At 42.3% G+C, this 14080-nt stretch overlaps 1 protein-coding gene across 14 annotated transcripts in view; it reads right to left on the bottom strand.

Annotated features, from left to right (window-relative positions):
- PROM1 (prominin 1) overlaps positions 1-14080 on the bottom strand; it is a 179075-nt gene that overhangs the window by 147366 nt on the left and 17629 nt on the right. For 13 of the 14 annotated variants that reach the window (XR_014464771.1, XR_014464862.1, XR_014465005.1 and 10 more), the window contains exon 2: positions 11620-12017. Coding sequence is in view for 11 of the 14 variants with exons in the window: in XM_083163594.1 (XP_083019720.1) it covers positions 11620-11839 (220 nt within the window). In the remaining 3 variants the exon portion in view is untranslated. The remainder of the gene's footprint in view (positions 1-11619; positions 12018-14080) is intronic. The other variant, XM_083163595.1, reaches the window with a different exon arrangement.

Here is a 14080-nt window from a genome sequence, read left to right as displayed (position 1 = left end):
GGGAACTCCAGATATATTTGTGGATCCCTAATTTATATATCAGTGGCTTGTAGAGAATGTTCTTTTTAGACAAAATCTTGTATAACGTAACAGCAGAATTGAGTAGAATTGATAATATATTTGAATAAGTACAGTCTGCGAAAAGAAGGTGAGTATATTACCGGCAGATGAAGTAGATGGCGCAGTGATGATGGTAACTACTTGTGTGTCTGCATCCACCGGTGTTGCTCCGATGGAAGGGGAGCCGGTGCCGGGAGCAGACACAGTAGTAGTGGATATGATGGAGGTGATCGCCAGTCCGCTGACAGCTGCTTCCACTGGCGTTGCTCCGAGGGAGAGGGAGCCGGTGCCGGGAGCAGACGCAGTGGTAAAAGAGGTGATGGAGGTGGTTGCCGGTCCGCTGACAACCAGTGGATGTCGTTGGATACTATTAATTGTTTAAACAATTAGACAATTGTATGATTATTAATTTTAATAAATACTTTGTGTATGTTTTTCTTATATATTATATATACACTTTTATTATTAAATAAATTCTAAATTAAATCAACACAGTGCGTTCTTATTGTTTCGTTTTTCTCATTTATTTTTCGATTTTTAGTAATCTTTTTTGGGAGCAGAATATTAGTAGCTGTGGTAATTATTAAATTATTAAGTTATTATTAATTGACAATTTATATTAACCCCTTCCCGACATTTGACGTACATTTACGTCATGGCCGGGATGTACTTCCCGACACATGGCGTAAATGTACGTCATGGCTTTAAACTGTCACCGCGTCTATAGACGCGGTGACAGTTTAAACATGTCTGCTGTCCCTGACAGCAGACATGTCCCTGCATGCCCAGGGGGGGCTGCGATGCCGCCCCCCCGTCGGCGATCGCTGTGATTGGCTGTTCAGTGTGAACAGCCAATTACAGCGTTTTCTGTGTCACCGGCGAATAACGTTCGCCGGTGACACAGGGATCGGTGGTGATTGGTGCTGTAAAGTACAGCACCAATCACCACGGGGTGTAAGGGTGACACTGGTGTCACCCCACCTCACCCAACCCGCCCCCAAAGGCCGTGATTGGTTCGTCGGACCGACGGACCAATCACAGCCATGGAGGGGGATTTAAACTAACGGTGACTGCACTGCAGACGCCATTCCGGTCTGGAATTGCGTGCAGTGCGGTCACCGTGCCAATCTGCCGTTTTACTGACCTGATCCTTGCAAAATACTTACCTGATCACAGCTTGTAGCGTTCCTGGAGCTTGTGACTTCCTGTGTTGTGCTGTGCTGTGCTGTGTTGTGCTGCTGCAGTGTGTTCCAGTTATAGATAGAGAGATAGAGAGAGAGAGAGAGAGAGAGAGAGATAGAGAGGGCTAGTGACAGAGAGTGCTACATTTTGTGCTGCTGCAGTGTGATAGAGTTATAGATAGAGAGATAGAGAGAGATAGAGAGAGATAGAGAGATAGTGACAGATTGTGCTATATATTTTTTATATATATACAGCTGTACTGCGTGTGCAACTGACTGCTGCCCCCCCCTTTTGTGCTGATCAGTATAAATTAACTGATCAGCAACTTTTTGGGGGCACAGGTTTTTTTTTATATATATAATATACCAGTGCTGCTGCAGTGTCATAGAGTGGTAGATAGTGAGAGATAGAGAGATAGAGAGAGATAGTGATAGAAAGTGCTATATTTTGTGTCTGCTGCCCCCTTTTTGTGCACCCCCAGCAACTTTTTGGGGGTGCAGGGGTTATTTTTTATATATATAACTGTCAGTGCTGCTGCTGCAGTGTCATAGAGTGATAGATAGTGATAGATAGTGAGAGATAGAGAGAGATAGAGAGAGATAGAGAGATAGTGACAGAGAGTGATAGAGAGTGCTATTTTGTGTCTGCTGCCCCCCCCCCCTTTTGTGCTGATCACTATATCTGAGGTGATCAGCAACTTTTTGGGGGTGCAGAGTTTTTTTTTTATATATACCTGCCAGTTGCACTGTCAGTTGCACCAAAGGTTGTGCACCTGCTGCCCCTCACTGGTAATCAGTGTCGCATCACTGATCACCTTTTTTTTTTTTTTTTGAGGGTGCTGTGGGGTCTTTTTTTAATTTTTTTTGATCAAATTTTTTTGATCAAATTTTTTTTATCAAATTCCTGTTGCCTTTGAGCGCTGTTCAGTGACGGACGTTACTGACCAACATCTGTGCTCAATTTTTGGCGCAGGACCTTTTTTTTTTTTTTTTTTTTCTGCACTACATACACACTACACACTACATACTACATACTACATTGAAATAAAGTTTGTACCCCCCCTACACTATACACGTGTTGAAACATTTCACTACCAGAAACACAAAAATAAAAATGGCATCCCAAATGTCATCCCAAATGTCATCCCAGTCATCCAGAAGAATGTATTCAGCGGAGGAGGCATATGCCATGCTTGCCTCTGACTCTGACACAGCCAGTGAGGCAAGCGGGGAATTTGAAGGATTCATCTTAAGCTCCTCTTCCTCCTCTAGTGATGAGGGACCCCCTCAAAGACGCCCCCGTAGAGCAGCTGAGACCCCCCCCCAATAATTGATCTCGTATGGACCCCACCACCAGACAATTTTGAGCCCCAGGTTCCTGAGTTTTTGGCCATCCCAGGAATCCAATTTGATTCAACAGGTCTCAGAGAAATTGACTTTTTCAAATTATTTTTCTCTGATGATTTTATAAATTTAATGGTGGACCAAACTAATTTATATGCCCAGCAGTTTATTGCTCAAAACCCCACGTCATCATTTGCTAGGTGGACCCCTGTAGATGCAGTAGAGATGATGACGTTTTGGGGTCTGGTGTTTCATATGGGCATAGTAAAAAAGCCAGAAATTAGGCAATATTGGAGTACAGATGTTCTGTACAGCACCCCACTTTACCGTATGGCCATGACCTGGAATAGTTTTGAGTTAATCCTTAAATTTTTGCATTACAACGATAATGCACAGTGCCCACCCAGAGATGATCCCACCTTTGACCGGCTATTCAAAGTCAGGCCGGTCATTGATCACTTCAGTGCCAAATTTGAAGAGATGTACATCCCAGATAAATTCATTTGCATAGACGAGTCCCTTATACATTTTAAAGGAAGGGTTAAATTCCGCCAGTACCTTCCCAGTAAGAGGGCAAGGTATGGCATAAAAATGTATAAGCTGTGTGAAAGCACCTCAGGGTACACCCACAGGTTTAGGGTATATGAAGGGAAGGATTCAAGAATTGAACCGCCAGAATGCCCCCCCTCCCTCGTAGGTGTTAGTGGAAAAATTGTCTGGGATTTAGTGCACCCCTTCCTGGATAAAGGTTATCACCTCTATGTGGATAACTTTTACACCAGCATCCCCCTGTTTAAGGCCCTTGGTTCAAGAGGTACAGCAGCTTGCGGTACTGTGCGCAAGAACCAAAGAGGCCTCCCAAATACGCACATTGCCCAAGTAATGAGAAGGGGTGAAAGCAGGGGAATATGCACCGAAAATATGTTGTTGGTCAAATATAAGGACAAGATGGATGTCCTTATACTGACAACAATTCACGGAGACAGTACCACCTCCGTCCCTGTACGAGGTACCAGTACCCACACCTCAAAACCTAATTGTATCCTGGATTACAATAGGTACATGGGCGGAGTGGATCTTTCAGATCAGGTACTGAAGCCGTACAGTCCCCTGTGGAAAACAAAAATCTGGTACAAGAAGCTGGCCGTGTATATCATCCAGATGGCACTGTATAACGCTTACGTGCTATTCCGTTATACCAGCCAGAGGGGGACATTTATGCACTTTCAAGAGGAAGTCATAAAGGGCCTAATATTTGGGAACCAGCAGGCAGAGGGCCCCAGTACTTCTAGTACTGGCCCCCGTATTGTACCAGGGCAGCATTTTCCTGATGAAATCCCCTCCACTGGAAAAAAGGGCAGGACACAAAAAAGGTGCAAAGTTTGCTATAAAAAGGGAATAAGAAAGCAAACTATTTTCCAGTGTGACACTTGCCCCGACAAACCCGGCCTATGTATAAAGGAGTGTTTTAAAATATACCACACATCTATGGATTATTAGGTTCATCATTTCACCGTGCTTCGGGGGTCTTGCTAATGCCACATAGCACCCACCATTCATTCCACCAGAATCTGAGCCGCAAAATCCAAAAATCACTCCTTCCCTTCTGAGTCCTGCCATGCACCCAACTGGTATTTTTTGGTCACATGTGAGGCATTGCCGTACTCGGGAGAAATTGGGGCACAGATTTTGGGGTGCTTTTTCTCCTTCATACCTTATGAAAATGAAAAATTTTGAGCCAGAACTGCATTTTTGTGTAAAAAAATGTAATTTTTCATTTTCACTGCCCAGTTGTATCAAAATTGGTGAAACCCCTGGGGGTTTGAAATGTACACTATACCCCTAGATGAATTCCCTGAGGGGTGTAGTTTGCAAAATGGGGTCACTTGTGGGGGGGTTCCACTGTATTGGTGCTTCGGGGGTCTTGCTAATGCGACATAGCACCCACCAAAATTCCACCAGAATCTGAGCTGCAAAATCCAAATATCACTCCTTCCCTTCTGAGTCCTGCCATTTTTTGGTCACACATGAAGCATTGCCGTACTCGGGAGAAATTGGGGCACAGATTTTGGGGTGCTTTTTCTCCTTCATACCTTCTGAAAATGAAAAATTTTGAGCCAGAACTGCATTTTTGTGTACAAAATTTAATTTTTCATTTTCACTGCCCAGTTGTACCACAATTGGTGAAACCTCTGGGGGTTTGAAATGTACATGATACCCCTAGATGAATTCCCTGAGGGGTGTAGTTTGCAAAATGGGGTCACTTGTGGGGGGGTTCCACTGTATTGGTGCTTCGGGGGTCTTGCTAATGCGACATAGCACCCACCAACATTCCACCAGAATCTGAGCTGCAAAATCCAAAAATCACTCCTTCCCTTCTGAGTCCTGCCATGCACCCAACTGGTATTTTTTGGTCACATGTGAGGCATTGCCGTACTCGGGAGAAATTGGGGCACAGATTTTGGGGTGCTTTTTCTCCTTCATTCCTTGTGAAAATGAAAAATTTTGAGCCAGAACTGCATTTTTGTGTAAAAAAAGTAATTTTTCAGTTGCACAGCCCAGTTGTATCAAAATTGGTGAAACCCCTGGGGGTTTGAAATGTACACTATACCCCTAGATGAATTCCCTGAGGGGTGTAGTTTGCAAAATGGGGTCACTTGTGGGGGGGTTCCACTGTATTGGTGCTTCGGGGGTCTTGCTAATGCGACATAGCACCCACCAAAATTCCACCAGAATCTGAGCTGCAAAATCCAAATATCACTCCTTCCCTTCTGAGTCCTGCCATTTTTTGGTCACACATGAAGCATTGCCGTACTCGGGAGAAATTGGGGCACAGATTTTGGGGTGCTTTTTCTCCTTCATACCTTCTGAAAATGAAAAATTTTGAGCCAGAACTGCATTTTTGTGTAAAAAATTTAATTTTTCATTTTCACTGCCCAGTTGTACCACAATTGGTGAAACCTCTGGGGGTTTGAAATGTACATGATACCCCTAGATGAATTCCCAGAGGGGTGTAGTTTGCAAAATGGGGTCACTTGTGGGGGGCTTCCACTGTATTGGTGCTTCGGGGGTCTTGCTAATGCGACATAGCACCCACCAACATTCCACCAGAATCTGAGCTGCAAAATCCAAAAATCACTCCTTCCCTTCTGAGTCCTGCCATGCACCCAACTGGTATTTTTTGGTCACATGTGAGGCATTGCCATACTCGGGAGAAATTGGGGCACAGATTTTGGGGTGCTTTGTCTCCTTCATTCCTTGTGAAAATGAAAAATTTTGAGCCAGAACTGCATTTTTGTGTAAAAAATGTAATTTTTCAGTTGCACAGCCCAGTTGTTTAAAAATTGGTGAAACCCCTGGGGGTTTGAAATGTACACTATACCCCTAGATGAATTCCCTGAGGGGTGTAGTTTGCAAAATGGGGTCACTTGTGGGGGGTTCCACTGTATTGGTGCTTTGGGGGTCTTGCTAATGCGACATAGCACCCACCAACATTCCACCAGAATCTGTGCTGCAAAATCCAAATATCACTCCTTCCCTTCTGAGTCCTGCCATGCACCCAACTGGTATTTTTTGGTCACATGTGAGGCATTGCCATACTCGGGAGAAATTGGGGCACAGATTTTGGGGTGCTTTGTCTCCTTCATTCCTTGTGAAAATGAAAAATTTTGAGCCAAAACTGCATTTTTGTGTAAAAAATGTAATTTTTCATTTGCACAGCCCAGTTGTATCAAAATTGGTGAAACCCCTGGGGGTTTGAAATGTACACTATACCCCTAGATGAATTCCCTGAGGGGTGTAGTTTGCAAAATGGGGTCACTTGTGGGGGCTTCCACTGTATTGGTGCTTCGGGGGTCTTGCTAATGCGACATAGCACCCACCAACATTCCACCAGAATCTGAGCTGCAAAATCCAAAAATCACTCCTTCCCTTCTGAGTCCTGCCATGCACCCAACTGGTATTTTTTGGTCACATGTGAGGCATTGCCGTACTCGGGAGAAATTGGGGCACAGATTTTGGGGTGCTTTGTCTCCTTCATTCCTTGTGAAAATGACAAATTTGGAGCCAGAACTGCATTTTTGTGTAAAAAAAAATAAAATTTTCATTTTCACTGCCCAGTTGTACCACAATTGGTGAAACCCCTGGGGGTTTGAAATGTACACTATACCCCTAGATGAATTCCCTGAGGGGTGTAGTTTGCAAAATGGGGTCACTTGTGGGGGGGTTCCTAACTTTTAGCATCTTATGGTGCCTAGAAACCTACATGGTGCCTAAAAAATAATCTCATAAAAAGGAGGCTCCAAAATCAAGTAGGTGCTCCTTCTATTATGAAGCCTGTGGTTTGGTCAACGTGCACACTAGGGCCACATATAGGATATTTATGAAAACAAAAGAATTGGGGGAATCAATTTTTAGTCACATTTCTCTAGTAAAATGTACTGTGTTCCTTAGAAAAATGTATTAAAATTGCAAATCTGCAAAAAAAATGAAATTTTGAAATTTCACCTACACTTTGTTTTAATTCCTGTGAAACACCTAAAGGGTTAACAAACTTCCAAAATGCTGTTTTGAATACTGTGAGAGGTGCAGTTTTTGAAATGGCATCATTTATGGGGGTGTCTCACATACAAGTCCCTCAAAGTCACATCAGAACTGAACTGGTCCCTAAAAAAAATCAGTGTTTGAAATTTTCTTGAAAATTTGAAAATTTGCTATTCATATTGTAAGCCTCCTAGTGTCCAAAAAAATTAAAAGGAAGTTGAAATAATGATGGAAACATAAAGTAGACATATGGTCTATGTTAGTTATTAACTATTTTGAGTGGTATGATTATTTGTCTCACAAGCAGAAAATTTAACATTTTGCAAATTGCTAAATTTTCCATTTTTTTCCGACATTTTGGTATTTTTCACAAAAAAACACAGACTGTATCGACGAAAATTTACCACTAACTTGAAGTACAATGTGTCACGAGAAAACAATCTCAAAATCACTGGGATAAGTAAAAGCAAAAAAAAGTTATCCCCACTTAAGTGATACATGTCAGATTTGAAAAAAAGGGCTCTGTCAGGAAGGCAAAAACATGCTGTGTCAGGAAGGGGTTAATTGTTTTGAATTTGCGCCTGATTATACTTTTAGTATTCATTTCTGTACGTAGAGAACTTTCCTGTGGACTGGTAATGAAAGGGGGTTTGGCCTAATCAACAACGCATGGCCATGCCAGTTTAAAACCATGGATCCAGGAATTATTTTGTTGGGGGTGTTTTTTTCGTCGAGAAGTGGTGATGCCCGCACATGGTGACTTCCCATGCCCCTCAGCCAGAGCCAGTTTCCACCAATAGAAAAAAAAAATTCAATGGTCGGTTACCATCCATTGATTTCTCCTGCAGCTGAGACATTAGAGGGGATTTGTTCTCGTTACAACCCCTCGCATGGTACTGAGGGGAATCAGTGGCAGCGGGGGAGGGGGGAATTCAGCGGGGCGGCAAGCAAACCAGAATTAGGGCCTTAATGACAATAATTTTCAGTGATCATCAGTCAGGAGGTGACATGGAGAAACATGGGTAACACATCTTTAAACCAAGTAGTACAGTAGGACAGGATGGGCATCTTTTTTTTAGGCACATTACACCTACAAAACAGGACAAGAACTGCAGCAGTTGTATGCAACCTATCAAGCTAAATAGAACTGTAGTATATTAGTTTTCTATGGAACCCATATAAATAAATCATAAGACTGTAAAATGCAATGAAATAAACAACATATTAATTCAATTACATATGGGAACACTCCGTAGTTTAAGTGGGATTTACAGGATTTTACTATTAAAACATTGCTCATTTAAATTGTGTGGTACAATACAAGAACTACGCAGAGACAGTTATTAATGATGTATGGATACAGAGGAGACAAAATTCAAAATACATTTTTTCAAAGCTTCTTTTCAGTATTTTTACTGTCAGGTGGCATTGCATTCCTAACAGCCAAGTGCTCTGCCTGATGTTCGTACAGTCCCGGAGAGCCAACGGGAAGAAGAAAACCAATCTATAGACTTGATGAAATAATAAAATAGTCTAAATCCATTTGTGCTCTGTTTTTGAAACGCAGTTGTTACATATCACATGTATGAAATTCTACTACTCCCAATACATTGTCTGATCCATAAATAGATCAGAGAACGGAGCTACAAAGAAACAGGGTGGCAGTAGCCGGACCTTTATGAAATGCCTGTACAGAGTTCCCAGGTGTCCTAATTTCCAAGAAAGTCCCTGCATTTTTACCACAAGTTTTACTTATGTCTAATAGAAGTAGGCTATTGTTAAATATGTAGCAAAGATATAGGACCATATACACTAAGGTTCAACAGTGATAAAATGGAGAGTGATAAACAGCCAGCCAATCAGCCCCTGCCTGACATTTTTCAAACACATTCTGTGACACGGCAGGTAGTATCTGATTGGCTGGCTGTTTATCACGCTCTATTTTATCACTGTTGAAGCTCAGTGCAGCTGGACCATAGTCTTGTGAAAAATGCTAATGCTACATGATTTAGGTAAAATTTCGGCTACATACATAGGCCCCTTAGCACTCAAAGGGAAATATAGAGGAAGCTCTAGTCAAACACTTGATAAAAATGTTATGTGAAGATTACTCCTGTGTTCTGCTGAAGGCGGCCTGTTTAGGTTGCCTATGTACTACTCTGCCCATTGTACGCTCCTTTAAAGAGACACAGCACTGAATAATAGATGTTAAAAAGCTGTAGGTATTCAAAGCCAATGTAACCCGCAACCTGCATGAAATATCTTAATATAGTTTTCAAAGTCGCTAACTAATGGTTCCCTAACATTTTCTGCTTCATTTATGATCTCCTGAACTTTCTGTAATATCCAGATGGCTGACTGTCATCCTAGACACCGTCTGTCAATAGATCAACACTAAAAGTTTGAGACTGACTAAAGGTCGAAGTGGAAAAGTTTGACACATGAAAAGGTCAACACGAGGCTTTATTTTCTTCAATTTCTTAAAATTTTCAATTGGGAAATAGGGTTTGGGAATGGTAAAGTGGCCAAAATCATGGCGAGCTAAGGGAGCCTTGCAAGGGGACGTGGTACACTAATTGGAGTGGTACACGTGCTCCGGTGTCGATATGGACCCAAACCCCCCCCCAAAAAAAATGCATGTAGACCATTTCATGTTGAACTTTTTGCCAATGTTAACCCTTTGCTGATGACCGAATGACTGTCAACCTAGATATTGTCTGTGCGCTTTACCACACCCACTTTATAGACAATTAGAGATATATTTACAAAGTTGCTGCTTTTGCACGCCGCTGCTGCTTGGTGCTGAAAATTTAAAGCGGCACTAACATTCAGAGGAAAACTCCGCCTCCTTGACGACGAATGTTAGCGCCACTTTACATTTTCCAGCTCCAAACCACCTAGAAATCAGTGGCTTGCAAAAGGAGCAGCTTCCTAAAAATAGCCCATTATGTACACAATTAATATATAGAAAAATACAATGCAAATTCGCATATATTCAAATGTATAGACACAATAGTTACATAATAACTATACAGGTTATCATGTTGAAAATTCATTAAAAAAAAAAGGTTAAAGGTTATTGCCTGCTAAAACCTAAAACGTCTTATATAATTCCAGACTCTGTTGCTTCATTTTACCTCTACTGCAGCTCTGTTAACAAAAGCCAATACTTATACATTGAAATTGTGTTGGGTACAGCATTGCGATAACACTGGAGAATTCTTGATCAATATTGTTGCATTTGTGGCCTAATCAGTACGATGTCATAGAGAGATCAGAGCATTTTAGGCCATGTGTACAAATCTGGTTGGATAATAATGTGATTAGTTGACGCACTTGCATGTCCCCAATCTGACCACTCATTGGACCTCCTTGCTGTATAGCTGTATCTCACCGCTTAATTGCCTGGCAAGAACTGACACTAATGGACCCATGTGTTGCAATCTAATGGATCTGTGTATAAAATAACTTTTGCAAATATTTCCAGCACCAACTCTACATATACCCAACACATTCAATGTAAAAGAACTATATTTTTAAAATAGTTCTCTCTTGAACCAAACACATACATGTTGACTTGAGTTTATCTCCATTCACATGCTCCGCTATTGTTTGCCCATTCAAGAGAAGGATTGTTACTGAAATTTATCAGAGCTTAGAGAGAGAAAATACCAACCAATCATCTCCTGTCTTTTTTCAATGCCTGCAAAATGAAGCAGATTAGTTTTTTTTTTATCGCTTTCCACTTTATCAATCTCTTTCAGTTATAAGAGAGGAGAAGCACCCTGGCAACCAATCAGCTGCTCTGTATAATTACAGTTGGAGCCGCTGGAGCCGTTGTTGTTGGTGTTGTTGCCATCTGGCGGGTGGCGCGCCGGTGAACATGGATGCGTGTGCGACTCCAAGTGTATAATTTTATATTATGAAAATTATAGATGTTACTTCAGTGCTGATGTCACTACCAGCCATAATGTTAGATTCCAAAACACAGTTTATTATTGCTGTGAACAAAGCATTTAAACAGTCATGACAAAGATCTATTTATTAAACAGTGCTAACTAAATAGCTGTATCACCAGCATGGCCATCGACCAATAAAGGGCTCTTTAAAGGTCTAGTGGTGTAGGCAAAGGATCACAATGAAAATGTTTGACTGTGCAATGTTTGATCGTACATTTTTCAGCTTTCCTGGGTATAGGGTAACCTCTAAATATTTGTAGGTTAGTAAATTACAGTAAGCTTCCATCCCCACAGGGGTAAGCCGTACAAACAAGGTAAACACCGGGAAAGTCTCCGGTTCTCCAGTGGTATTGTTTTAATAAATTGATCAAATATAAGGAAAGCAATTTCTCTGATGAAAACACAGAAGGGACTTTTCTCTGCTTAATATATAAACCTGTGATAGATTACGGACCTCACTCCAAGGAGACCACAACCGCACAGAAAATCAATATGGCACCCCAAGTAGAATCAATGCAATTAAAGGCACTTACCTTGAGGGAATCTATTTGGCTGCACAACATACAGGAATCCTTGAACTATATGAAACAGTAAACCTAGAGGCCCTGGCTCGTGGTATGCGTTGGTATCATAACTTCCAGTGGGTACATATCCAAAATCCAAGGGTGCCAGCGGCCTGTCATTAAGGAGAGGTTTCTCAGAGACTGTATTCCCACAGAAGAGCAGCAGCAGTATGTACAGTTTAAAAGCCATTTCTGTTAAAACCGCATCAGCCTGGAAGGTGGTTTGGTTGAAGTACAACCGTTGTGTCCGCTGTACCAGACGCAGTGTGGTGGTGAACAGCCGACGTCCTTAGTCCTGTGTCTGAGCTGCACGTCTGCTCACTTGGAGGTAGAAAGGGATTTAGCAGACAGGATCTTACAGGTCACTGCTGGGAAGAAGGGAAAACAAAACCGTATTAAGATCCATAGATTAAGAATGCAACTTAGTAGATGCCATCCAGGAGATCAGAAAGGAATGGAAATATTTAAGTATATAATGCTGAGACATTGCGAAGCATTATCATGGTTCTCTACTGAAGACTATTACTGTAATTAGCTTCCAAGCACTTTATATCAAAAATTAGAATTCATACATTTATCTTTCATGCTCCTTACACCAGGCTCAATTCGGGGCCTATGTCTTGGAGGTTTGTAGGCAATTCCAGGGAAACAGGATTGCAGGTTTATTTAAATACAGGTGCTATTTACTATTAAAGGTACCGCTTCATAGTATATATCAGATATCTGCAGTGGTCCCACGGTTTGCAGTCATCACAGCTTTTCTTTTCCTGCTGGAACTTGACCCAGATAAATAACACCATCGAAGGATGGCATTGGCCATTGTAGCCTACAATACAGCCACTGACCACTAAGAGAATTTTAATAAATGCCCACAATAAATATAATTTGCGATAAAACGGGTCTGAAATTAATAATACTTAATTTGTTATATAATAAGCGTTTACTGTGCAGTTATAAACACTTAGGTATACCATGAAGCATAGAGAATATTCTCGGAGAGTACTGACAGATGTACAGGTAGGTGGAATACTTCGATATTTACAAAGCCCTTCATTTTCATGTTATGCACTTGACATTAAATACTAATGTAAAAAAAAAACTTCTAAGGGGCTTATTTAAAGTTAGACAGACAGTATGTTGATAGTTTTTTCTGTACTGCCTATGTACTCCAAAATAGCATGTATTTATAGTTAGTTCTTTGCATAGTTATCGATTATTTATTTATTTATTTACAGTTTCTTATATAGTGCAGGATATTCCACTGCCCTTTACTATTGGAAACAACAGTGATAAAACAAAGTAACACACAGAAATAGCGGTAACTGAATTTTTTTTTTTTTTATTCAAACAGTCTGGTTTAAAATGTAATTTCAATTTTTTCATTAAAAAATGATCGACATTGAATGTTGAACGATGTTAATGTTCTTATTTTAAAGTGGCTCACTATTAGGTCTGCCGCTAGCGCTAGGGCTGATGACCCTGACTCAGTGACGTGCGGTGAGGACATTGCCTGGGGAGGCACTCACCGCGGGCAGGCACAGGCAGCAGGGGGGTAGATGCCGCAGCCTACTCTCCCCCCCACCCCCACGCCGCAGGCGGGCACAGACAGGCAGCAGGGGGTATATGCTCCTTTAAAATTGTGTATGGCAAAAAGGAGGTGTGACCTCGTGTAAGAGGTGTGACCTTTGGGATGGGTGGCCTTCCAGAAATTGACTTTACACCCCAGTCTGCTCAGGCTCCATACAAACCATTGCCCACATATGTTAATGGCCTGTCAGTATAACCTTACCCCCAGTATCATGCTGGCACACACACATGAATGCAAACCCCACACACCCTGTGTGCCCTAATGCAGCATAATGTTGTTATACAAAGGGGCCAATGCTTACCTGGTTCTGGGTGGGGATTATGGGGAGCAGCCAGGAGGGTTGTCATCACTGTCGCATCAGGAGGAGGCAGAAACACAAAATGGGTTGCTGAGTCTGACTGCAGTGCCTGTGTACTTGTGTAGGACAGGTTGCCGAGTCCAAGACGAGTCTGGCTGAAAATGGTGCCAGAGACGCTGATGCCTGATTCCCGCGTATTGAAGGCACCACACAGTGCTTACATAGGCCGTCGAGGAGAAAATCTCAGGATGCGCTGCACAGGCAGACAGTGAAGAGCGGGAGCTGGGGGACGTGCAGTGGCAGAGACACGGATAGTTCCTCTCTAGAAGCAGCATTGCCCTCCGTCCCCACCATTAAGCCTGGGAAGGGAGCTCCTCTTCCAGACACCGCCACTTCCTCCTGCTCTCCTCTCCTTCCATCTACCCCGTCCTGACCCTTAAGCCCAGTGATGAGGTGGCGGAAGTGCGGCGCTGGCTTGCCACACAATGACAGGGCTCCTGCCTCAAGCTCCTTTAGAGCAGCGGCGTGACCATGCGCCCCGGCGG

The sequence above is a fragment of the Crinia signifera genome, chromosome 1 (genome assembly GCF_055691185.1).
Source record: "Crinia signifera chromosome 1, ASM5569118v1, whole genome shotgun sequence".
Lineage (NCBI taxonomy): Eukaryota > Metazoa > Chordata > Amphibia > Anura > Myobatrachidae > Crinia > Crinia signifera.
This window is presented reverse-complemented; position numbering and strand designations above follow the sequence as displayed.